The sequence below is a fragment of the Chionomys nivalis genome, chromosome 19, assembly GCF_950005125.1.
Source record: "Chionomys nivalis chromosome 19, mChiNiv1.1, whole genome shotgun sequence".
Classification (NCBI taxonomy): Eukaryota; Metazoa; Chordata; class Mammalia; order Rodentia; family Cricetidae; genus Chionomys; species Chionomys nivalis.
In genome coordinates, this window is record NC_080104.1 from 53,738,188 (window position 1) to 53,765,059 (window position 26,872).

Below are 26,872 nucleotides of genomic sequence, written 5' to 3' on the forward strand. Positions count from 1 at the left end.
TTCAAAATGTTCCTGTATTTCTACAAAACAAAGTGAAACAAAATTAAATTTAAATATCAACTTGTAATAGGAATTTCTTTTTTAAAGATACGTAGGGTTCAAAGTATAAACCATCAGCAGACCATATACCTACCAAGCACAAGACCTTTTAGGATCCCCAGAACTACACAAAAAATCTAGGATTCAAGCAAAATGTGCATAATTGAATTAAGAAACAGGAACATGTACGGCTGTAATAAATAAGAACACATATTATGTTCATGACTAAATAATTCAATTTGGGCACTTCTCTTCCAAATTAATCAACAAGACCACTGATTCCAATCAAAATTCCAGGGAGGGCACGGTTTCCTTAAATCGTATACACTGATCTTACAATGTTATAGAAGAAGGAGACAAGAACAGCCAAGAGAATATGATGGAAATAAAGGTAAGTAAAGAAATTCTAGCAGTTATCAGACTATCAAAGAAGCTGTGGTGCTGGCACAGGGTAGAAAGGCTGCGAATATCAACACAGACAGCCTAACGATAACCTCCTCGCACTCACAAGAGATGGAGGAGAATTAGGTGTAGCAAGAAAATTCTTTAATAAAGAGCTCAAACCAGCTGGCCATCCACGTAAAATGTGAAACTGGTCATACCTTGTCCTACAAACAAACAAACAAACAAACAAACAATCTACATGGAATGGAGAACACATGTGACAACAAGCCAGGAGAAACCTTTATAAGTGAAACGGATTTTGTGTGTGTGTTTCTGCTGTGGGACAATGGTCTGTACCCTGTCACTTGTATTTTAATGAAACACTGATTGGCCAGTAGCCAGGCAGGAAGTATGGATGGGGTGACCAGGCAGGAAGTAGAGGTGGGGCAACAAGAACAGGAGATGAACAGTCTGCAGTCACACCCACACAGAGGAAGCAAGATAAAGGCACCAAGCCATGTGGCTAACATAGACAAGAATAATGGGCTAATTTAAGATGGAAGAATTAGTTAATAAGAAACCTGAGCTAATAGTATTGGTCAACCGGTTTATGATTAATGTAGACCTCTGTGCATTTCTTTGGGACTGAACAGCTGCAGGACCGAGTGGGACAAGCTCGGTCAGCATGTTTCTTTTACTGATACAGGGTCTCATGTGCCGGAGGATGACTTTGAACTCCTGATCATCCTACCTCCACCACCCAAGTGCTGGGATTCCAGGCATGTGCTATGATCTCCCTCACCTTGTCTCTGTTTACACTTGTTTATATATGGAGAGGAGGGCACTTGCATGCCATGGCACACGTCTGGAGGTCAAAGGACAACTTGAGTCAGTTCTCTCATTCCCCCATTTAACTTCTAGGGAGCAAACTCAGGCCATTGGGTTCAATAACAAGTGCCTTTACCCACTGACCTCTAGAAAGACTGCTTAAATGGGGACAGCACAGCTATAAAGGAAAAGAGTTGTGTATGTGATATTAGAATTTCTGCATTCTGGCTGGATGTGTATGTCCTGCCTATAGTCCTAGCAATCAGGAGTTCAGAATGGGCTATATGGTTAAGACTCTGTCCCAAAATTAAAACAAGAATCTGGTGCATTCAGGGTGGTATGGCAGTTTCTCAGAAAATTGGAGATCAATCTACCTCAAGACCTAGCAATGCCACTCTTGGGCACATACCCAAACGATGCTCAATCATACCACAAGGACACATGCTCAACTATATTCACAGCAACATTATTTGTAATAGCCAGAACCTGGAAACAACATAGATGCCCCTCAACCAAAGAATGGATTAAAAAAAAAAAGTGGTACCTTTACATAATGGAGTATTACTCAGTGGTAAAAAACAATGACATTACGAAAATTGTAGGCAAATGGATAGAACTAGAAAAAACAACCCTGAGTGAGGTAACCCAGACCCAGAAAGGCAAACACAGTATGTACTCGCTCATAAGGAGATATTAGATGTAAAACAAAGGATAGCCAGACTATAATCCACAGCCCCAGAGAAACTAGGTAACAAGGAAGACCCTAAGAGGGACTTGCATGGATCCCCCTAGGAAGGGGAAATAGTTAAGATCTCTTGGGTAAACTGAGGTTGGAGGGTGGAGGATGAGAACATGAGGAAAAGGAATGGTCAAGTTGGGGGAGGGATGGAAAGGGAAAGCAATGAAAGAGAAACCTAATTTTTTTAATTTATTTTTTAAAAAACGATCTTTTCTCATTTTCACAAGACAATTTACAAATTTTATGAGCAGCCAAATTATGAAAGAGAAAACAAAGGATCAACAAACATTGAAAGAGCCGGGTGGTGGTGGCGCACGCCTTTAATCCCAGCACTCGGGAGGCAGAGGCAGGCGGATCTCTGTGAGTTCGAGACCAGCCTGGTCTACAAAAGCTAGTTCCAGGACAGGCTCCAAAATCACAGGGTAAAAAAACCAAAAAATAAATAAATAAATAAACATTGAAAGGTATAGGGAAGAGAGGAAGCTCTGAGAAGTCCTAAGTGAATGTATATTTTGACATGGGCGTGGCCTGTTGAGTGTGCCTTGACCAACAAACAGACCTCCCAAATCTATCCTGTGCTTTCTGTCTCAGTTTTTCCATCTAACATTTCCTTAGCCTTAGCGCGCCTCCAGGTACCCTAGCTGACTTTGCTGGAGCAGGCTCCGACAATACTCAGAGAAAATATAGCATTAAAAACTGACCAGTGGGCTGGAAAGATGGCTCAGAGGTTAAGAGCATTGTCTGCTCTTCCAAAGGTCCTGAGTTCAATTTCCAGCAACCACATGGTGGCCCACAACCATCTGTAGTGGGATCTGGTGTCCTCTTCTGGCCTGCAGGCATACACACAGACAGAATATTGTATACATAATAAATAAATAAATAAATAAATAAATAAATAAATAAATAAATAAATAAATATTTTAAAAAAACTGACCAGATTGGTGGATGGGATGGGATAGTGCAATGGAGGGAGAGGTAGACAAGAGCTTTTGTGTATTTGTTTTGTTTTGGTTTTGATGTTTGGAGTAACAGTGTTCTTATGCCTTGACAGGTCTGTGATTTGATTTTTTTTTCCTTTTTGAGTCTTGCTACGTGGCTCAAGCTATGTGGAACTCACTCTATAGTATAGGCTGAACTTGAACTCACGTTTCCAGTCTCCTAGGTGCTGAGCTTACAGACTTTCATCACTATGCCTTCTAACAGGTTTTGTTGTTGTTATTAGGCTGATTTTTGAGAAAGAGTTTCACTCTATAGACGAGAATGGCCTGAAGTTCAACTCAACCCTGCCATCAATCTTTGAATACTAGCCATGAGGTACTATGCTCTGTTGTGGGATCCAGGATGCTGTCAATATATGCTGTTCTCATTAGTTGATTAAAAAAAAAAAAAAAAAAAAGCTGCTTTGGCCTATGGCAAGGCAGGATAGAATGAGGCGGAAATCCAAGCAGAGATATGGGTAATGAAGGCAGAGTCTGAGAGACATCAGCCAGCTGCTGAGGAAGCAAGACATGTAGAAAATAAGGAAACACCACAGTCACGTGGCAATACACAGATGAACAGAAATGGGTTAACTTGAATGTAAGAGCTATCTAGTAATAAACCTGGGCCATTGGCCAAATGTTTATAATTAATATTAAGCCTCTGAATAGTTATTCAGGAACTGGCAGATGGGAGAGAAACCTCTCATTACAATGCTCAAGTAAGTGAGGTTTGAAGTTTTGCAGGCTCATGTTTCACAAGGTAGATAAGCATTCAGTCACTAAGCTACGTCCCCAGCCTTGTCATTTGGGTTTTATGAAACAGGGTCTTACTATTTTGCTCAAGCTGGCCTCAAACTCCAAATCCTCCTGCCTCTCCACTCCAAGTGCAATAAATCAAGAGTATTCCACCCTGCTGGGAGCTCTTTTTACAAGCATGTGCACAAGCACCGGAACACAACCTGGTGGTAGGTGTTACCACCATACCACTTATCCCCAAATGGATAAAAGCCTTAATACCACTGTTAGGGTTTTTTTTTTTTTTAATTATGGAAACAAGTAATTACAGACAAAATAATATACAATGTCTAAGATTTACTTAAAAGTAAGATGGGATAGGGATAGCATGGGAGTGGCCATGCATCACAATACTGACTTATCACTCAGTATTTCTAACTGTATATATCACTATTTCTTTTTTAAAATATATTTGAAATTTTCCATATTAGAAGTATAAAATAGCTTATATATACACACAATAGTATCTAACCAATCAGTTAAAGCAAACAAGACTTACTTCTGTCAATGTGAATATACTTGTGCACTGAAATGAATAAAGGCAAGAAGCTACAAGAAGTTAAATACTATAGAATATTTTCTTATATGGTTTTAAATTTGGGCTGGTGATATGGCTTAGCAGGTAAGGGAACGTGCCAGCAAGCCTGACACACTGAGTTCAATCTCCAGAACTCACAATGTGGAAGAAGAGACCAATCCCTAAAAGTTGTCCTCTGACCTCCAAACATGCAACATGGCACATGTGCTTGCTCTCTGTCTCTCTCTTCTGTTTCTTCATGGCACGCTCTGCCTGTCCCTATGCCTCTTTTTCACACACACACACTCTTACACACAAACACACACACAAATAACATGTATTTTTAATTTTGTAATATTAATATTCCATAAATTATATATTGCTCACTAATATGTAGATATGTAATAACAAAATTTGTTTAATGACCAACATACACATCTTCCGGTCATCTTTTTTTTTATCAGAAGGCATATTTCCAGCAAATATAGTGGATTATTAGTATGCACACAATCTGAGCACACAGGATACAATGTAAGAGAGACCATCGGAAGGGAGTAGCTAACAGGAGAGGGACTATCTGACGGAAAGAACTCCTCAGTTAACACAGAACATCAGAAAAGGAATACTAATTCAAGACAAGATACAATCTAATAGGATGTCTTTCAGAGAACACTTGTAACCCATCCAAGGAGAGACACAATTCAATCAAAAGGGCTTCCGATGTTAGCCTCAAAGCACCTCTCAAGACACAATCCTTGTCGGGTAACAGTGGGCACACAGCCATTACCTCGGCATTCAGGAGGTGGAGGCAAGAGGACCAGATCACCTTTGGCCACACAGCAAGTTTTTGGTCAACTTGGACTACATGAGACCTTGCTTCAAAAAAGACAACCCTTGCCGGGCGGTGGTGGCGCACGCCTTTAATCCCAGCACTCGGGAGGCAGAGGCAGGCGGATCTCTGTGAGTTCGAGACCAGCCTGGTCTACAAGAGCTAGTTCCAGGACAGGCTCCAAAACCACAGAGAAACCCTGTCTCGAAAAACCAAAAAAAAAAAAAAAGACAACCCTTTATGTTAGATCGCAGACTTGGATGGTAATTATTCACACTCCTAACTCCCACAGTACCTAGAATGGTAAGTGCTCACTCAGGACTTCTGGGTAAGAGAATGAATGCCTTTAAGTTATTCTTGTATTCAGGTAATCATTCAAGAAACTGGGCAGAAGTTTCTGTCGGCCACATCCCTAGAGATGCTTCAAACTGCAGGACAGGAAGGTTTTGTTTGATCTCAGCCAGCTGCGGAATAGCAGAGAGACAAACACAAGCTACATGGTACCAGGAGCAGGTGGCACAGGGTAGGGAGAATGGGGAAAGCCTCTTGGAAAAGGTGGGAAGAAAAGGGAGTGAGTTGTGCAGGATCCAAGGAAAGCAATTTGGTAGGGAATCTGAGGACTCTCAATGGGTCCTAGGTAAGAAACTTAGGAACAGGAAGCAAACACAGCAGCACTTGTCATTTGTCTCTCAATTCATCTGGCTTATGAGATTCAGCATTCAAGAGACACAGACCAGGGAAACCTGGGAAGAGGGCGATACACTGGCCCTTTGGCCTACTCTTCCCTCTCACATTACTCCCCAACACAGACAGCCTGCAAAGGTATCTGTTCTTTTCCTCCTCATACATATGATGTGTGTGTGTATTATGAATATCCGCATGTGTATGGTTTCACCTGTATGCATGAGTATCTTTGTACATGTGTGCAGAAGTAACAGGTTGACGTGGGAGTCCTCCTCAATTACTTTCTACATTATTCACTGAGGCAGACAGGCAAGCTCTCAACTGAACCCAGAGCATGACAATACAACTAGTCTAGCTAGTCAACTTTCTCTGGGGAGTCTGCCTCTGCCTTCTAAGCACTGAGATTACAGGCAGGCTGTCATGCCCAAGGGCACTTATACAGTGTGCTGGCTAGTTTTATGTCAAGTTGACACAAGCTAGAGTCAGAGAGGACGGAGCCTCAATTGAGAAAATGCCTCCATAAGATGCAGCTGTAAGGCATTTTCTTAATTACTGGTTGATGTGAGAGAGCCCAGCATACCTTGGGTGGTACCATCCCTGAGATGGTGATCCTGGGTGCTCTAAGAAAGCAGGCTGAGCAAGCCATGTGGAGAGCAAGCCAGAAGTAGCACCCCTCCATGGCTTCTGCATCATTTCCTGCCTCTAGGTTTCTGCTCTGCATGAGTTCCTGTTCTGACTTCCTTTAGAAATGAAAATATAAGCCTTTATTTAAATAAACCCTTTCCTCCCCAACTTGCTCTTTTGGTCATGGTATTTCATCATAGCAACAGTAACTCTAAGACACAGGTTCTGGGGACCTGAACTCAGGAACTCATCCTGTAGAAACTACTGAGCCATGTTCCAGGTTCTCTGCATGAGAGCTGCCTGAGGAGCCCTCCCAGAAGCAGTGTCTGTGCACTTGGGTAGAGGAATGAGGGCAGTGGCTGATTTCTGCATAGCAATGCAGACTTTGCAAGCTGTCACGTGCATAGAAAAGTTCCATACACTCTTAGTCTCCTTCAGCCCTGTGATAGCCAATCTTGGCTGTCACGCTGACCACATCTAGAATCAGCTAAAACCCAAGCTGCTGGGCACTCCTGTGAGGGATTGTCTTAAATGGATTAATTGAGGTGGGAAGACCCACCCTAAATCTAAGCTACATGTTCTGGTGGCAGCCAACATAAAAGGACATGGATGAAGGAAGCTTTGCTTCTTGACGCCAATCTTGTTGGCAAGTTCATCTATCCTGAGGTATTATGTAAAATAAATAAATTTATTTTTAAAAAGTCCAGTTTCTTCAGGATTTCAACACAGACTGAAAACCAGCAGCTCTCCAGGAATCTTCCGCGATTCCAGCATCAGACTGGGATTGTTGGGCATCCAACCTCATGGACTAAACACCTACTGGATGCTCAGCGTTTCCATTGTGAGACAGACATCACTGGACTACCCAGACTATATCCTGTGAGTCAGTCTACTAAATCTCCTCTAGTATCAGTTTCATTAGCTCTGTTCTTCTGGAGAGCCCTGACTCACACAAGCCTGCATTTATTTAGTGCCAGGTGCTGTATTAAGCACTTGGATTCAGCAGCGAACCAAGTGAACAAAAATACCTACTCTCTCTGAATTTAACACCAGCAGAGGAAAATCAAATAATAAACATAATCTGTAAATTATGGAGTATGCTAATAGGTGGTAAGACTGCTCTAAGACGGGGCAAACTAGGGAGGCACTGAGGAGGAAGGCTACAGCTGCAGAGGATATATCCACCAAACACAAGTTACCCAGCAGAAGACAGAACAAAGATTTTAAGCCTTTCAAGCCATACAGACTTACAGTTTCTTGTCCTTATCAATGCATAGTAAAAACAGTCATAATTGCTACGTAAATAAATGCCCCAATAAAACTTTATTAGCAGGTATACAGGCTGGACTGGATGTCTCTTCCTTGGTACATCCGAAAAACCTGATGCACTGTAATCAGTCTGGTGTTAACTGGCCTCCTACTCAGTGGAGACTGGGTCCATGCTGCCTGTGTATCTCCAATAAGTCCAGAGCTACCACCAATCAGGCCCAGTTGGCAGGCTCAAGAAGACTGTCCCCAGTGCTGTAATAGCTACCGATTGAACAATCAGGACTTGTGAGCTTTCATCACGATGTATGCTAAAGGCTCTAAGATAATGGGGTCAACTAACTCAAATCTTTGAAACCATGAGCCAGAAGAAACCTTTACTCCTTTAAAGATGATTAGCTCATGGGTTTCATCACAGTGATAGAAGAAGAAATAAAAAAGTCACAGGAAGCAAGTTCAGATTTTCTTCAAGTTTCTTCAATTACACACACGTATTAATCAAAGACCCACAATGGGAACCCCTACAGGAAGACAAACACAAGCGCAAGGGAACCACCAGGGTTCTGTCGTCTTTCCCACTTGCCCCAACCCCGTACTGTCAGTCTATGACCCAGAAGGATCACTTACGTAGAATCGCAGCAGCGCCCCATCTGAATTGCAGCACCAGGACCTCCTGCCCAAGTATTCATGCGCTGTGTTGAGCAGCATGAGGGAAGATGGGAGCATGGGCATCTCCGACATCCCTGGGAAAGGTCGGACCAACAGACAATCAGTGCAAACACTCAGTGGCAAAAGGACTGCATCCATGTCTCGTTTTCTCTTTTCTCTCTCTGTCATATGACCAGACGGTTCTCTTTCCTTTTCTGTCTAAGTAATTACTTAACTGGCTTTAATAAGCAATCTGTTTACCAAAAATCAACTGAAATCATATAGAAAAATGTAAATGAGGGCTTCCCTCACAAAACAGAACTGCCCTAGGACCCGAGAACCAATACTAGCATCTGCTGCACATCACTCAGAGTACCTCCTGTACTTTTCATACTACATGAACAAATTCTGAAAACTCTCACGTTTAGGTTTACTTGAATACTGCAGAAGGGGAAAGAAAACTATTAACTTGCCATTAAATGTTTGTTCACCATTAAATTATTATTAGTTCCTTAAAAAGCCTCAGAATTCTTGAAACTCTGGACCATACATAAGCCATTAGCACCTTTTAACTGGCTCTTCGGGGGTGGGAGCAAAGTAAATTAAAAGAGAACATTTTAAAACAGAAAATACCAGATGGCATTGCACACAACTACAGATAGCTTAAATGTCTTTTACAAAAATTTACTACTGGTCAATCCCTCAAAAAAAAAAAAAAAAAAAAAGTAACCCCCTCCCCACAAAAAATCTCTTCAGGTAATAAAGGCTCAAACCATTCCAGATATTGTGGGTTCTTTAGTTTCCTTTTTTTAAGGCCTTATTTTTTATTGTGTATGTGTGTCTGTGTCTGCCACGTGTGGAGTACCTATGGAAGCCAGGGTGCTCTGATCTGGAGTTACAGGTGGCTGGGAGTCGCCTACATGGGTATTCTTTAAAATTATGAGTTTTCTGCCACGCAAAAACTGCCTCTCATTCCTTAAAGCTACAGTTTTAACTCCCCGCATGTCCACAGAGGTAGAAGAGGAAGCCGAGGGGGGGTACCGGCCCCCCTCCCCGAGATTTCCCTTCGGCAGGACTTGCCATCTCCAGCTGTCAGCTCCTTCAGTGTCTACAACAGCTGTAGGACTTTTTGAGTCCACACACGTCCACGAGCCCCCATCCAGTGACTACATGAGACAGCACGACATCTCTCAAAAGGCTCTGTCACTTCAGAGTCCCTGACAGCCTAGCCAGGGTCTGTCAGCCAGCACCACAGGCTAACTTCTCCTGGCCAATCCTGCTGCTTCTCCAATCATTTTACAAGCATGGTCCGTTTTGAGAAACTCAGCTCATATAAGGTCTCTCACTACTCAGCCAGAAATGTACTTAATCCTGAGCCACACTCTTGGAATTAAGTCTGGTCATAGGAGGATAGAAGTACCCCCTTACCCTAACATCCTCTAAAAAGGCCAAATGGTTCTGGGGCATGTCTCCATTATTCAGCTCTCCATAAATGGGAAGATATTGGGATTTTGTCCCAGAATTTGGTCACCTCCCATCCCTCAGTTCACAGGATGGGGGGAAGAGACAGCACCATGCTTGCCTGTCCACAGAACATGTCTATTCCTCCCTGGGCATGATGCTTCAACTGAGGGTGCTAATTGCTCTTGTTTACTTACCTGCTCACAACTTGATTGTTTTTCTTTTCTTTGTTTTTCTGAAACATGATCTCTCTATGTAGCCATGGCTGTCCTTGCTAGACTAGACTGGTCTCAAACTCAATCACAGAGATCTACCTGCCTCTGCTTCCCAAGTGCTAGGATTAAGTGTGCATGCCACCATGGCCAACATTTTCCAGTAGCTTTTAGAAAACTCTTTGGTATGCATAATTAACTTTCATTTTTATAAGAAAAATTATAACCATTTATAGATATACATTTTTCACTAGTAAAGTCTTTTGAGAATACAATTTAGTACTATTTGTCAAGAGTTCTACAGACATTCATTACTAGAAATTTACTTTTAAAAAAAGTGAGCAGCAACAAAAGGGTACCCATAGCATGGCCTCTAAGAAACAAATACGACAGTGCCCCAGAGGCTAAACAAGCTCACTAAAGAATGTGCCTACTCACAATACCTACATAAGGCCTCAGGGACCTACCACACAGAGCAGATAAGGACAGGCGTCAGCCCCATGCCTCCAAACCTGGTGATGACACACCTTCCTCTGCCGGGTTCTGGAGCTGCTGCTGGTGGCACAGGGAACGAAAGGTGTCTTCTTCCTGCCAGATAATCCTGTGCAAAATGATCCAGGGCAGCACTGAGGAAACATAGGGCTCCTTGGGCTCCTCTTGTACAGCCATGCTGCAGTCGATGACCTGGCAAAGGGCACCAGCAGCATGTCAGCCTCCCCAGACCCCCTGAAATGAGTCTAGATTGCAGTGCCTTCTGCGAGAGGCAAGGTATAACATCTGCCTACCCCTACAGCTTTAACATGGGAATACTGACCTAGCAGTACCCAGTTTATCATCAGACAGTCCCACAATGCCCAATGACACGCTCTTTCCTCGTGCCACATGCAACTACTGACTGTGGCAAGGGGGCAAGGGGAGCTAACAGTCTAGGGGAAAACAGGCCTGGAGAAACTACTGAGTCCGGTGGGCATACACAGATGCTACCATGAAAGCAGGAGGAGCGGCAGGGGTCTCAGGTACAGAGTGATCAGAGACAAGCCCTTGAGGTGTCCAGGTAAATTACTGCGGTATGTCCAACACAGAGGGCAGTGCATGAGGGCAGAGGACACACTCACAGGCAAGGATCCCAGAGGGTGGTCCAGAATAGCTTCAGCCAACAAAGTAAAAGAGGAGCAGCGGGCTGGGGATCAGTGCACTTTGATACACTACCCAGTCAATATGTAAAGGGTTCAGGGAATGAGAAGACAGTCATATTTCAGAGTTTAAAAGGTGCCTCTGTGGCAGAACAGAAGCTGGGCTAAAAAGGTAGAAGGTACAGAAAGAACTACTATAGGGATTCCACAGTTCATAAAAGAAATGGCAAGTGCCTGATCTTGGCTGAACAAAATGGAGGGAAAAAATAAACACTAGAGTAGTAATGGGTAGCAGGACTTTCTCATGGCCACAGCATGAGTTCAGAAGACAGCAGAGGGCTCTCAAATGAAGGCTCTCTGCCTCAAAACCCACCTTGGGTGACACGAGGTACTATGACCAATCTATGGCCTAAAGTGCTACCCCTCAACTGGAAGTTCTAGGGTATTGTGGGTGTGGGGAACCCCAGCAGGGGGCCAGGCCTGGACTGTAGTCCTCACTCTGTCTCTTGGCACACTAAATGCAGACAGGACCTCCTTGCTAAGTCTATTTCTGCCCCCGGGAGCAGGAAGTCTGAGAACCTTTGTTATCCCAGGCGCTACATCAATGCTAGACCTTGACACAAAGCAGTCTCAGAAGGTCTGCAGCTGTAGACAGCGAACTCAAACTCTGAAGTTCTAGCCAAAGAAGTCAACGTATCCCTTTGGGGTACATAAGTCACAATGACTATCAGTGAACCTCAGAAGGCTGTATTGGAGAGATACACCAGCTGAAGACAGTACAGTGTGAAGAGGAGCCAGGGTTACCTGGATGAGGTTGTTGGTGAGCCGGACAAGGCCGGTGGTTGAGGAAGATTCCTTTAGGATGCTGCCACTGCTGTCTGATGACAGTGCCTGCTCGATGCCTAGCAGCAACTGGGTCACCGTGGCCACCCACTCTTCCTTGGCTGCAGATTCAGTTGAGTTCACCATCTGCTGGACAGCCTCATTCAGAGCCACGTCAGAACATTCAAAACACTGTTTGTGGTCCTTCAACCGGAGCAATGAGTCCTGAGCACAAGAAGAAGCAAAAACGAAAAGTATGTGTTAGTTCTACACACAGGGACCACAGGCCTAAGGCTGGGAGAAAACACAGGACCAAGAGCAGTTGTCCTTCAGCGGTTTTCATTCGGCCTTGAGGCATCTGCACTGACCTGGGTGCAATGGCAAAATGGCAGGTCACCAGCCTGGGAGCTTTTAGAAAAATGCTTTACTTTTGTGCCTAATCTACCCATTTCTAAAGCTGGGCCTCTGTGAACAGAACCAGAGTTGGCAAGCAGCAAAACTGAAGCTAAGTGACTAATTCCTTTGTTACCTCTTGTGTTGACCTGAATGAGAATAGCCCCCATGAGCTCATATTTGAATGCTTGGTCTCTAGTTGGTAGAACTGTTTGGGAAGGATTAGGAGGTGTGGCCTTGTTGGAGGAGGTGTGTCACTGGGGTGGGATTTGGGGCTTTAATAGCCCATACCAAGCCCAGTCTCACTCTCTCTGCACCCAACCTGCAGATCAGAATACATGCTCTTTATCTACTGCTCCAGGGGCTGCCTGCTGCCACACTTTCTGCCATGGCAGTCACGGACTCGCCCTCTGAAAATGTAAGCAAGTACCCAATTAAATATTCTTTTGTAAGTGGCCTTGGTCATGGTGTCCCTTCATAACAACAGAAAAGTAACTAAGATACTTCTCCTCCAATGTATTATGTCCCTCTACCACCAGGTCTCAAGGAATGAGGGGGCCATCTCAGCAGGGTAAGGCAACGTGCTAGGGAGGAACTATCTCAGCACAGGAGGGCATGAACTGATGCCTCAGAAGGGACAAATGGCCAGTAACATCATTCTGTGAGCTCCCTCTTCCCCAATGCACATGTGAGCCTCAGCCATGGCATCACCCCTTGAAAGTACATTTCCATGAACTGAAATGCAGGCCACACTGAGCACAATGCGCAGGACACACACGGCTCTTACAACACCACACAGAGTCATGACTTCTATTTTAAAACCTCCGTGGAAGCCATCGACTTTCTATAAAGCTCCTCTGAGGAAGGAGAGGAGGCCTAGAATATAACCCATCTAAACCCCAGGGAAATGGGCTTCATCAATGGCCTGTGCTTCAGCAAACAGTTTGTGAAGTCACACATCTGACAGGCAGCTTGCTGGACACTGCCTGCGTGTGTCATCTGGCTCTGGCCCACCCCTTGCCCCTGCAACCCCAAGCCTAGGTCTGAAGGCAGTTCCTATCCACCTTTCTCTGGGGTGGCACAGGTATGGGAGCAGAAAGGTCCCAAATGCCTTCAAAATATATTGCAAAATTTGAACACAAAACTTTCTCCTAACTCACCAAGTCAGGAAAAGGGAGCCTCTGCTTCTTTGAGAAAACAGCCTCCTTGAAGAGGAAGTCACTGGGGAAGGGGCTATGGAGTATACCTATACCCAAGCTGACTCCTTCTGATCAAAACTGAACATGCAAGAGGCAGATATAAGACAGCGTGCACACCGATTTCAAAAGTTGGCAAAGATGAGGGGTCGCCAATAGTGCTCTAACAGAACATACAGCTCAGGGCCAGAATTAGAAAAAAGCAGAAGACTAGCTTCCAACTAGTGTAGAAACCAAATTACCACTCTCTGTGGGCAACACTACCATATAGCCAAACAAACAGTAAACAATAAAAAAACAAAAAACCAGGAATCTCATTAAAAGACCAGGTTTAAATAAACAGGCGATGATCAGTAGAGTTCTTAGAAACCAACAATGTACTAATAAAAAGTACATTAACAATCCAAAATAGTAACATCCAAAGATTAACTCAACAAGAAGGAACCACTGCTACACTAAGGAACACAAAAAGAAGCTTGCTAAATTGGGAATTCTTTCTTGTATCCCCCTTACCATGAGAAAGATTCTGAATTTGATCCCCACTCCAGAAACACAAAAGCAGGCAAGTTAAAACATGCAAAACATAAAATATACACTGCTGTAGGCCAGTAAGAGCAAAAATACTTTCAACCCTATTGCTGTGTGTCCAGCCTCCTCCCTCTAGAACACTGCAGCCTTCTGCCAGGTACTCGGAGGAGCTCCAGTCCTCTTTGTGGAATAACTTGAGTAGATGAGCAATGGTCCAGTATAAAAAACTGTTATCTAAGCATATGAAACAACTTACAACGAACAAAATCACAACCATTTGCAAATATGACAACATAAAAAGATTCTGACAACATAAAAGCTGAGAACTTTGCATATAAAAACAAACAAAACAACAATAAAAGTCATGATTTAAAACTAAACAAGCCTGGCAGTGGTAGCTCATGGGCGACAGTGGCACACACCATTAATCACAGCACTTGGGAGGCAGACACAGGTAGATCTCTGTGAGTTCTAGGTCAGAACTTCCAGAGGTAGACACACACACACACAAAGTAAAGGCAATATAAACATGGACGGTGAGCACATACCTGCAATAGAAGCAGTTGGGCTGGCCTCTCAGGAATGGAAGTCATAAACTCCAGGTGTTTGGCTCGGTCAAACCCACTGGTACACAAGGTGGGCCGGAGCAGCTGCACCACTGCCTTGTAGTCACCTGCCTCAAACAGCCGCTGGATCTCCTCCAACGACTGGCACCTTTCCAGAGACTTCAGGTTCTTATCAATCTAAAAAAGGTCCGATAATGTTGCCTAATAGCAATCCCTCATCCCCTCCCTGAATTTAGTCAATGTTTGAGTCTTCCCATCTAAATGAGAAAGATAAGCTTATACTCTAGCACTGTTTCAGCCAAAATACACTAGGTTCTGCACTTAATATCAGTGTTCATACAATGTGCATACTCCTTCAAAATTAGTTATGTTAATATCCAGATATATTCAAGTCTTTAAAAGCAAAAACACACAGCCACTGCAAAAGCAGAGGGGTTCTTGAATAGTATCTGCCAAAACAGTGTGACAGTTCATGGTCACAGTTCAGAAGCCAGACTTAACAACCACGGACTGCCTGGCTGCCAAAGACCCAGAGAAAGAGTCAGGGGATTGACAGGCATTATTGACCCACAGGGCCCTTTCCTCACAGAGGGCCCAATGTAGCCCTGGCACACAGACAGCAGAGTGCCTGGCCTTGTCCTGAAACAAAAGTAGAGGAATATAGATGCTTTCAGCCATGTGAACACATCACAGACTGCAGCAGGGCAGAGGGCGCACGTGAGGAGAGTGCCATCCAGCAGAGGCCTGGCACACACATTTATTCCACTCCTGTGTGCAGCCAGATTAGCACTGGTCTGCACAGTCAGCGCTTCCCTCCAGTCCTGCTGAATCCCTCCTTCTGAATCACGCTTGGTCACAGCTTCCACACTTGCCAGCTGGACAAGCTTTCTGCCAGTGGAGTCTGTCCAGGACTGTCTCCTACACCTGCGCTGCCCCTACCCTCACCCCAGGACCTTCTGCTCGGCATGTGGGCATCGCTTATTCCATAGGAGCAGATCAGGTCTGGTCTGACTAGATCAACCAGAGTACATCTTCCACCAAGAAAATACTATTAAAGACATCTACTCACTTCCTCCAGAGAAACAACAGAGTCGTTGTGAAGGTTGGGCAGCCGGATGACAATGTCCCCTTGCTCAGCTCCTGCCTCTGCCTGGATGGCACTGGAACTCTGGAGCATTTCTGTGCAGATGTCATAATTCTCCAGGGCTTGTTCCATGTCTCCCTGGTCAGAAGAAAAACCAAGAAAAGGTGGCAAAAAGTAGAGAGCTAATTGTGCTGTCCGGTCCCATACACTCCTGATCTCACTAGACACAGACGCCCTTAAGCTGGTTTCTGTTTATTTGCTAAGAGACAGGGTCTCATAGTCCATGCTGATCTTATACTATGTAGCACAAGGCTGGTGCTGGAATTACAAGCATGTGCCAGTAAGCTAAGGTCTTCAATAATTGTTATGCCTCTTTCCCCACCACCGAAAAGGGCTTTCCAGAAAAGTGCGGCTAAACAAATCCCTTTCCGTGACTAAGTACATGAATAATGAGTGATCCATTCCACAGCTCTGTGAGACAAAGTTTCATTAACAATGTCACAGGTGAAGACACCAATGTCACCTCAGCACAGCCAGATGTCTGGCCAATCCAGAGTTAAACCAAGGCCTGTCCTAACTCTAGAACTGACATTCTTCACATTAACCATGCTGCTTCCCCCAGACTGAGCTACTATGATCCAGGATATCTCTGACACACTCTCCCGGTGCCCCAAGTACCAGCAGAGAAGGGTACTGGAGAACAGTCGAGTCACTCTGGCCTTCCCACCTAGGCTCTAAAAAGAAGCCAGGTGAGTAATTCCTTTTGGAGCACCCTGCTCCTATTCCTGTTACTTGCTGAGCCTTCACGGGAAAATAAAAGGATCAATCTAGGCAGTTTTAAGCAGAGGTCGCTGGAGAACACAGGATCCCTCCAAAGCCCGGTGGTGGGCACTGAGGTGCTCCCAGAATGGCAGCATGCTTTGACTACTGACATGCTGGCAATTTCCAAAATGCCTCACTTCCTCACACAAGTCCAGCAGAGTTACAAATGCTTATTTCCTCAATATAGCCAGTTCTCTGCCCTCCCTGTCAGGTGTGGGAGCGTGTTCTGACCACGGAACCAACCTGCAGCGCCAAGAATCGCGCTTTCAGCCAGTACACGCGGACAACAAACTCCAGCCAGCCATCCTCAAAGAGGTCCCGCTGAGACGAGGCGAATGACAGCTGCAGGAGATCACCCAGGCAGTGGGTTCCTGGGAAGTCAGGCCCAAACCTACCTGTCACCACACCAGCAGGGCAGTTCCGGGGGGACACTAGAAAACATCCGGGCAATGTGACGCTTTCATGTACATCATCCAAACATCTTTCCGCTCCCAGAGGCCTCCTTCAGCCCTCCCGGTAGTAGCCCCCAAGTGTCCATGATTAGGTTCCCTGAGTCCTCAGAGTCCCACAGCCCCTGAGCAGCAGGATACAGAGTAGCCAGTCAGACAGTCACAGAGAGATAAGAAAGGGGGCTGCTAACTTCACTGAACACTAAACTTAACTATATTCTACCAGGTGGAATTTTAAAATAATCTGAGAAAATTACTGGAGACACATACAGCACTGAGCAGTCACTCCAAGGCTGGGAGTCTACTTCCTTAAATCCCAAGTAACGGTAACGGCAGCTAAGTGCTACCTACAGCTGCCTCTGCTGCTACCTCCTCAGTGTCAGGGGATTTAGCAGAAATACTGAAAAGCCATCTCAGAGAAGGTGCCCAGGGACTGCATGGCTCAGTCGCACCACTTGGGCTTCCTCCAGCCTAGTGATGTTCAGAAAATCACCATGCCAAGCAAGAATACAAATGCCTCCTACCTGTCGAGCTTCGGCCTTTGGTCAGCAGCCACTGGTCCAGCTGGAGCTCCATGCAGGAGAGAGACATTAGCATCATGTCCTATAGGACAAGCACAGTGAGGGTGGGGCAAAGACTCACCACATCAGGAGATGACCAAACTAAAACCAACCTTTCTCATGTATCCCAAGTTTGGCTCAAATGACTATGTAGCCAATGGCCAACTTTGAACTTCTGCACCTCGTCTTCGCACCTCCCAAGTACTGGGATTACACACTGTGCCACCATATCCACCTGTTTGTTCCAGGGCTGGGGAATCAACCCAAAGCTTTGTGCATGCTGGGCAAACTTTCTACTAACTGAGCTGCATTCTCAGCACTAAAGGTGTTTTTTACAAAACTGATTAAAATTTATTTATACATTTTTTAATGTTGTGCTAGAGTTATATGTATGTGCATATGTGTGTGACGTGTGTATGTGTGTTATAGCACGTTTGTGTAGGGTCAGAGGACTTTGCAGAGTTGGTTCTCTCTTTCCATGGGTCTCAGGGATCATCTAGGTTACCAGGGCCTATGCAGCAAGCTCTTTTACCTACTGAGGCATAGATGAAAATTTAATTCTTTTTACTAAAAGATAATCACGGCTACAGCCAGAATGTTTAGAAAAAACAAGAGATGGCTCTACTTAGGGAAGAAGCAAACTGTCTGTCACCTGACTCCTCTGCCTGGCCAGACACAGACTAGCCACCTCTCAACATTTAAAAGTGCCAGCAATGGGATGTGTAATCATCAGGGTGCTAAAGAAGCTAAGACTCAGAGATGGGGCACTGCCAGCAGGTACAGCTGGAAAAGGGGCAGCCCCATTTCTGGATTTCAAACACTGGCTCCTGCTGACCCACATTATTCCTGGAGAGAATAAAGCCTAGTGGGAAAAAGCTACCTGGGGGTATCGCAGTGAGATCGGCTTGGTGACGAAGCAATGGCTCTGCAGACATGTCAACTTCAGCCTGACTCTCAACCAGAAAGATTACCTGGATTGGGTCCCACAGGCTCACAAGTTTGAGTACTGGTCTTAGTGGAACTATTTGGCAAGGATTAAAAAGTATGGCCTTGTTTGGAAAGTGTGTCACTGGAGAGAGGCTTGAGGTTTCTGGCTTACGGTTTGTGGATGAAGACGTGAGCTCTCAGCGGCTGTTCCAGCACCATGCCTGCCTGCCTGTCGCGTGTTCTGCACCAAGATGGTGATGGACTCCTATCCCTCTGGAGCTCTAAGCCCCAAATAAACCCTTCCTTCTCTAACTTGCCTTGATCATGATGTTTTATCAGCAAAAAAAGTCACCAAAATAGATGTCTTTCCACGTTCCTACCTCAGTGCCTGGCATTCTACCTTCAACAAGAGAGGTGGGCCTGATAAGCCTGCTTCCTTGAGTTCTAGAAAACACTACAAGAGGAATCTGTGATAGGGAATGCAGTAGATGGAGCTGATTGCTTAGCTCCCAACTGCTGGAGGACGCCACCACTCCCCTAAGCACCCTACCTAGCTGTTTCCTCACCTGCTAAATGTATAAACAGGGCTATGGATAAAGCTCAGTGATAGAGTTCTTACCTAGCATGACAAGGCCCCTAATACCATGTATGCACACAAAAACATTTTTACAAATTAGTAATAGTTCCTAGCCTGTCAAATACAGCCAGAGCTTTCTTTTCCTATGACCACTCTCATCTCAGTAAACAACACTAGACACCGTCCCCATGGCTTACTTCTTCTTACTCAAGTCCAGATATCTTGCCAGTTGTGTTCCAGAACCTCAACTCCACTGTATTGCCGTTAATGGAATCTGTCACCGCCATGGCTCAACTGGCAGCAACCTTCAGACTGCTATACTCATTCTCACCCCCAGAGTATCCCATTCGATCACTAGGAGTTTTCTGGACACAAGGCAGGTCATGTGGCTCCCTGCTTCAAACTGCACAATGGTCCAGGTTCCAGACCGAGAACTAAATAGAGCAAGTGGGCTGGACACAGCAGTCCTGCACCCGAGGAAGATCCCTGTCACTGTCTCCTGGTTCCAGTGACACTATAGCCCTTAAGAGGCCCAACCTTAGCCGGGCGGTGGTGGCGCACGCCTTTAATCTCAGCACTCGGGAGGCAGAGGCAGGCGGATCTCTGTGAGTTCGAGACCAGCCTGGTCTACAAGAGCTAGTTCCAGGACAGGCTCCAAAGCCACAGAGAAACCCTGTCTCGAAAAACCAAAAAAAAAAAAGAGGCCCAACCTTGATGTGCTTGTTGCTGCAGTCCCTCAGCAACGGGTTGGGCAGGCTGGTGCTATGCCTCCTCCAGCTGTGGTAGACGCTAAGAACGACATCTGCCAGGCCTGGGGGCCACCGCAGCAAGAATTTGTGGCCCATGCTCTTCAGATAGCGCATCATCAGCTCTAGGATGCCCCCATTGGTCAAGTTCTCCATCAGGAACTCATGCACATCCTGCTTCTCTGTCCAGAGAAGGAAAATAACCTCACCAAGATGAATAGGCCCCCTGCACCCAGTTTCTCTTCTCTTCAGAAGAGGACAACTTGGCTCCTCTCTTCCCCAACTCAATCTAGGTAAGCATAAAGCCATGCTGCAGTGCTAAGACCAGGCTTATCAGCATTCAGTGCTGACTCCAGCACTTGCCAATGGTGAACAAGCCTCCCAAAGTTCCCATGTCTAAGATGAATATCAAAAGGGCTAACCTCCAAGTGCTCCCATGTGCAGTGAATGAGATCATACACACAAAACAATGTCTGGGACCCAGCACACACAGAATAGATGTGATAACACACACTAAGCTTGCAAAGGCAAGCCTCTGAGGCCGGTGTTAAGTACACAGCCTCAGGAGCACAGCAAGCATGCACCCGGAGCCCTCAGCTGACCACAGCAGCTCTTTCACCAACGCTCACAAAACACCCCTGAACCATCATGCAGAACAAAACCCAGGCAGGTTACAGGTTGGTGGAAGGAAGAACCCCAGCAGTGACTGATGGCACTGCTGATTCCTACCAGATTCCATGAATGTGGCTGAATCAAAGGACAGTCGGTGAGGCCCCACATTTGAGAAGTTCTCCAGCTTAGCTTCTGACTGAACTTCATAGTTATTAAAAGGGTCATCTTCCTCCTCAGGGTCCAGTTTTCTTAACCTACATGGAACATGCTCACATCACAAAGCCATACCACTCACTATGACAAAGCATCCCAACTCCTAGTAGAGCAACTGGATTGAGCAGAGATGAAGGACACTGAAACAGACAGATGAGAGCACCCATCCAGGCCTCCAAAGGGCGCCACCTCTCTCCAGACTTCCTAAGTCTGTGGGGTCGGTACCCATACTTACTCTATACCACCAACAGACAGCTGGTGAGCAGCAGCCATGTGCCACGCACAAAGCTAGGTACCAGAATACAACTACAAATACAGGCAGTGGCTGGCAGCAAGCTCATCTCTCAATGTGAGAGGTGGACCATAAGCAGGTACTCACCCACAGACAACCCAAATAAAGACCAACCACCACAGGGCCCTGCCTTGGGGAGCAGAACCAGAGGGCACACTCTCGGACTGACAACAGAGGAGCTAAGCACAAGCAGAGGCTCCAGCCAGAAGAACACAGGTGTGCTGTGGGGCAACATCAAGCCCATCCGAGTTCTATCCGTGCATGGCTCCTCACACTGCAGACACCACCTCCAGACCCTTCCCTAGGACCATGTTTAGCCACCCTATAGCTTCCTCAACCAGCATAACACTTAGGGAACCTTTAAATGTCTCTCAGGACACTCACAGTAACAAATATTCAAACTCCATGGAGACCAACCTGAAGTAGCTGTAGCCCCATATAAAGAAGGCAGGGAACAAGACCACACGGTAGGCCAAGCGGGGTTAAGGGAAGACAGGATCACTCAACTACAACACAATCAATCCTTCACTTCCCCAAAGAGACACTCTTCCCTGTAGCACATTTCAGGAGAAACCCAGCAGAAGGCATCACATCTCCACCTTGGTCCTCCTTAGCTGTGTACTAAAAACAACCTTCACCTAAGAATTTTACCCTCATGGGAGAGATGGAGGGAGGGGAAAAAGAGAGGCTAAGTATCCTGACATAAAACAATGTACAGTCTGTTAAAGTTTCTGAGTTCCCCTTGAACTCTAATGGAATAACCACTGAAATAAACTGTCACTGTCAAAATGACCGCTGAAGACTGAGATCTCTTGATGGTGTACTGATCAAACACTGCTCAGATAACGGTAAAGGGAGAAAAGCCCTAGACTCACAAAGACACAGGAGTTGAGAGAGGAAGTCCTGGAAGATCAAAAATATGCCCCCCTCCAGATGCTATAAAGGAGAAATATGATGGAGCAGAGCAGATTACTTGCTCTCTTCACTTTGCTGGGAGGACAGAAACAGAATACCATGAAGCAGGCCCACTGGCACGATAAACCCTAGGAAGGCTCAGGAGAGAGAGTCTAGGGTAAGACCAAAGGAGGAGGACCAGTAAGAACTTAGAGGCCTAGGTGCCTCCTGTTTCTGAGACAGCACCTTCTGCCCTAGGATTCTTTGAGGGTCATGAAGAATCAATAAAGGAGCCAGGTCTTCCTCCGTCTTCCCAGAAAGCAATGGAATCATGGAAACAAAGAAAGGCAGAAACACTGTAGTGATTTTAAAAAAGCGACACGCTGGAGAAAGATGCCACACAATGAGTTCATGTGGAGGGAAAGGGAAGGAGGGACACCGGCTTCTGGGACAGGAGCAGCAGAAGAGAAGTGAAAGGCAGAGATAGAGAGAGGGAGGGAGAGAGAGAGAGAGAGAGAGAGAGAAAGAGGGAAAGGGAGAGAGGGAGGGAGGGAGGGAGGAGGTGCGCAGAGCCCTTTAAAAGGGAACGTAGTGAATATACACAGGAGGTGCTCTTAGTGGCCACAGCTGAGGACAAAGTCTGTCAGAATCCCAAGGTCAGGCCAGTATAGACGCCTGAATACTAACAAACACACACCCTTAGGAGAGGTGAAAAAAACCAAGAAGTCAATCTAGTGCCATCTACACTCTGTATCCAAGCAAAGGTCAAGGGAAACAAGGAGGGTACCCAAAGGGAGGGGAGCTATTAGGATGAAAATGCTGCTGGAAGAAAAAGACAGCAATCTGCAGGTTACTTCAGAAAAAAACACGAGAGTACAGTACCTGGACGGCAGGAACTTTACCAGAAGCCCCTGGAAATCCACTTTCTCTTCCTTTTTGCACTTGGTGTTTCGGACACGGGCGGACCTCCGCTTTGCTGTCTCTCCACTCTCTTCTAAAGTCTTCTTACGCTTTACACCTTTCTTAGATTTATCTCCCCCAGAAACATCACCTTCACCAAGAGTGAAAATTAAAATCTTACACAATGGCAGGCAAGGAAAACAGCAACACAAGTACCCATTGCTTACAAGCCTCCAGCACTGAACTCTTCTGTAACAGCCATGAGATCTCTTTTTAATAACAAACATTCCTGAGTCCCTTAAATCCCATATCCTTCTTGCACTGAAGAGACCCCCTAGTCAGGGCTCAGAACACGTCTACCTTCAGCACTAACCAGCTGCATGAGCCTCTGTGGCCTCAATCCTAGGGCAGGCAGGGTAAGTGGCTCTGACCTTAGCCAAGACCCACCAAATACAGAATGACAGGAATAGAAAAAGAAAACCATAAATTTTATGTAGAGAACAGGGAAGTGTCACGTGTGACTGAGAAAACAACCATGCCTACAGTCATTCTGAAACTTATCTAAGTGCCAGGTATTCTTGAGTGTAGTGACAGAAAAATCAAGAAACTGCATGGGAGCTTTTGGTAAAAACTTCTTACAAGTTCAGTGGTAATAAAAAATGTACTATTACACATGGTAACAACTTCAATGTCTTCTAAAGTCAACAAATTTAGAATGCATGCATATAGCAAGAAAGCAGGACCAGCAACAAGGAGACGCCAGATCACATCACAAGAGAGAGGAGGACTTGCATGGAAAGACTTAGCAGTTGGGAAAGGAATGGGAATCTGCCAAGGAGCTGCAACTGTAGCCCAAGCCCCTGAGCGTGAAAGCTTCTGTGCTGGCCCTGGGACCAGGCTGATTAGTTTTCTACAAGGTTGGAGCTCTCATTTTCACTCAGTCTACAAGGGCCAGCATGATGCTTTTCCCTGGAGATGCCATGTGATGTATTTCCCTGGAGATGCCAAAGTCCCCTGTTCTTATTCCTGCTGGGCTCAACATACATACATAGGCTCTTCAGAATGTGACTTTACAAGGTCTACTCACCCATGGGAGCATTTGTGTCCAGCAGACCAGGACTGTGCAGTGGGAAGCTGGCTGTGGTCACAGACGTATAGGACAGCACAGGCTCAGCCACAGCGACAGTTGGGTTGGTGCTAACAGGACTTGGCTGGACCACACTGACAGGTGTAACCACTACAGATGATGCTAGCAGCTGGCTAGGGTCCTGGTAGTCAGACAGGTCAATCCTCTTGCCAAGGCTGGGCCTTGGGGGTTCACAAGTGGTGAGGTGATTGTACATGGCCAGCAAGCTCTCTCCAAGGCACTTCCACCTACAAAGAAAGGGGTGCCACACCTGGTCAGCACCTCTTAGAGGCCAATTGGCTTGTATAAATAAATTCAGCACAACTATCTATTCCAGGAGCTGTGACCTCAACAGAGCAGGGATAAAGTAGTCAGCACGTTGGTCACTATTATAACCAACAAAGTGTTGACTCCAACATGTGCTACAGTGGAGGAGCCTACACCAGAGCAGGTGCAGTGACTGCTATCTTCCTGGTCCTCACCCCAGCAGAGACCCCCAATGTTCTATTCCATTATGTCACCCTCTACAAAAGAGAGATGCTGTTCCCATATTTTTTTTATTTTTTATTTTTATTTTTTGGTTTTTTGAGACAGGGTTTCTCTGTAGCTTTGGAGTCCGTCCTAGAACTAGCTCTTGTAGACCAGGCTGGCTTCAAACTCAGAGATCTGCCTGCCTCTGCCTCCCAAGTGCTGGGATTAAAGGGGTACACCACCACCACAGTCCCTAAGGTCACACCAGGACTGCTGTGAAGGCACACAGGAGAGGCGCTCTACACCACAGCAGCAATGACTGAGTAAGGTCACCAAGGGGCAAGAGGTTAGGATTATACTGGTGCCAGGACATGCTAAATTTTAAAGATTCAAGATTCAATGGCAGAATGTGTGTGTGTATATGTATGTTTGAGACAGTCGTATTGTATAGTCCCAGCTGGCCTTAAACTCATGCAATCTGGTCAGAGACCCACCTGCTTCAGCCTCCTGAGTTCTGGGATTTTAGGCGTGAGCTTGTCTATAATGCCAAAAATTTTAAAGCAAAAATTAAATGCCAAAGCTTACTGCAGTACTAAATTACCCTAACTCCAGTGAGCCACCAATATCAGCTCCCCCTTCCATGAAGGAAAGGGCCTCTTATACATGTCAGGGCTCACAAGGGCTGCGCCGAGGCCCACCTTACACATCTTACATGTCATTTGGCCCTCATATGAACAAAGACTCAACAGCCAGGAAAGTCCACACCTGTGACAAACTCCAGGGTGCCAGGTTCTCTCCTAGTTAATGGTGCCAAATGTTAGTGTTCTTTCCTCTGCTCAGCAGAGAAGACTGAAAAAGATAAGAACATTCCTAGTGGTTGGGAGAACAACCTACACCGGGCATACTAAAGAGAGTGAACCTGTTTCTTAGTAGCCTGCAAGGAGGCCCATGACTCCAGCTCTCTAGCCATTGCACACCAGCCTTCCCACACCTCTAGACATGGATGGGCCTGGGGTTCCTCCCTCCTGCGCAGGGAGTATCTTGACAGACCACCCGATATTCCTAGAGAAACCAGATGACCTACGTGAAGAAAGGAATGGGTTGCACTAGTTTCAGGTCCGGTTCCTTCTCCCGCACGATCAACGCTTGCCTCTTCTTCCTCAGCCCCAGAGCCTCATCTACAATGGCTTGTGTCTCCGCTGCACTCACAGACACATCGTGAATTGACATGTCACTAAAAGCATAGAAGGCAGGAGGAAATTAGTTAACACTAGAACCAAAGATAAAATTCTACAAAGAGAGATACATTTAATTTAATACCCTGTAATCAATATTTGATGGCTGCTGAACATAAATTACAACGTGGCTCTGACCTCAAATGAGTAGTTATCAGCATGCATATGCCTACATACACTGGGAATCACAAAAGCCCTCTGCTCCTTCCATGGTCCACAACAGGGCACAGGTTTCTGTATGTATTAATAGTAACACCTTCGTGTCTAAAAAGCCATAGGAAAGAAAAGCCTCGCCTGTCTATTCCAACAAAGTCATTAGACAAATTATGTTCACCAAAATCAACAGCATCTCCAAACTACAGAAAGGTCTCAGGTGAGCACTCACAGTCTGAGATGACATACTACCTGCCCTCCCAGTGTGCCCCAGTGCCTCCAGCAGTCTACTGCACTATAGTCACTCTAGAGACTTAACAGTCTCCTCAGAAACATTACTTCACTCAAGACATTCATGAGCACAGGGGTAGGCTTATAGAGAACAGAGCCTGAGACAAGCAGCCACCAATCCCCTCTACAGGTGAATGCTAGGGGCCAGGGAACACCTGACCAGCAAGAAGGGTTGTCTGAGTGGAGACTGGGGAAGAGGGGCACCAGAGCTCAGAGGCTGCAGAGGCACCATTAGAGAATTGCAACGTAAGTGAAACAATGCAAAACAAGTGGGAACAACATGACAGGTGAGGGGTCTTGGCCAGAGTTTCTATACTGCGATGAAAGACCATGACCAAGAATCAACTTGGGGAGGAAAGGGCTTATTTGGCTTACACTTCCACAGCACTGTTTATTACTGGAGGAAGTCAGGCCAGGAACTCAAACACGGCATGAACCTCGAGGCAGAAGCTGATGCAGAGGCCACAGGGGAATGCTGCTTACTGACTTCCTTCCCAGGGTTTTCTCAGTCTTTCTTATAGAACCCAGGGCCACCAGCCCAGGAATGGCCCCACCTACAGTGAGCTGGGCCGTATCTCATCAATCACTAATAAAGAAAATGCCCTACAGCCTGATATTAGGGAGGTATTTTCTCAGGTGAGGTTCCCTCCTCTCAGATGATTCTAGCTTGAGTTAAGTAGACATAAAACTAGCAGCACAGGAGGCCACAGGTTTGAAGAGACAGGATAGTAAGTCACAAGGGGACCAGGTAGGAATATGCGAGGCACCTGAGAAAATTCTAACAAAGGAATGTGTGTGTGGAGGGAGTTGGGGAGAGCAGGAGGTAAAGGGAGAGGGAAGCGCCCAGGCTGCAAAGGTCCTCTAGGTGATACAGGT

The 26,872-nt window shown here is 45.8% G+C and overlaps 1 protein-coding gene across 8 annotated transcripts in view; it reads right to left on the minus strand.

Moving 5' to 3' along the window:
* Cabin1 (calcineurin binding protein 1) overlaps window positions 1–26,872 on the minus strand; it is a 126,016-nt gene that overhangs the window by 84,785 nt on the left and 14,359 nt on the right. For all 8 annotated transcript variants that reach the window (XM_057751599.1, XM_057751597.1, XM_057751598.1 and 5 more), the window contains exons 8-19: window positions 25,402–25,551; window positions 23,808–24,094; window positions 22,703–22,871; window positions 20,539–20,675; window positions 19,774–19,991; window positions 17,524–17,602; window positions 16,794–16,981; window positions 15,714–15,866; window positions 14,627–14,821; window positions 11,944–12,186; window positions 10,534–10,690; window positions 8,313–8,428 (exon numbers count right to left, since the gene is read on the minus strand). In XM_057751599.1, the coding sequence (XP_057607582.1) occupies window positions 8,313–8,428; window positions 10,534–10,690; window positions 11,944–12,186; window positions 14,627–14,821; window positions 15,714–15,866; window positions 16,794–16,981; window positions 17,524–17,602; window positions 19,774–19,991; window positions 20,539–20,675; window positions 22,703–22,871; window positions 23,808–24,094; window positions 25,402–25,551 (2,092 nt within the window). The remainder of the gene's footprint in view (window positions 1–8,312; window positions 8,429–10,533; window positions 10,691–11,943; window positions 12,187–14,626; window positions 14,822–15,713; window positions 15,867–16,793; window positions 16,982–17,523; window positions 17,603–19,773; window positions 19,992–20,538; window positions 20,676–22,702; window positions 22,872–23,807; window positions 24,095–25,401; window positions 25,552–26,872) is intronic.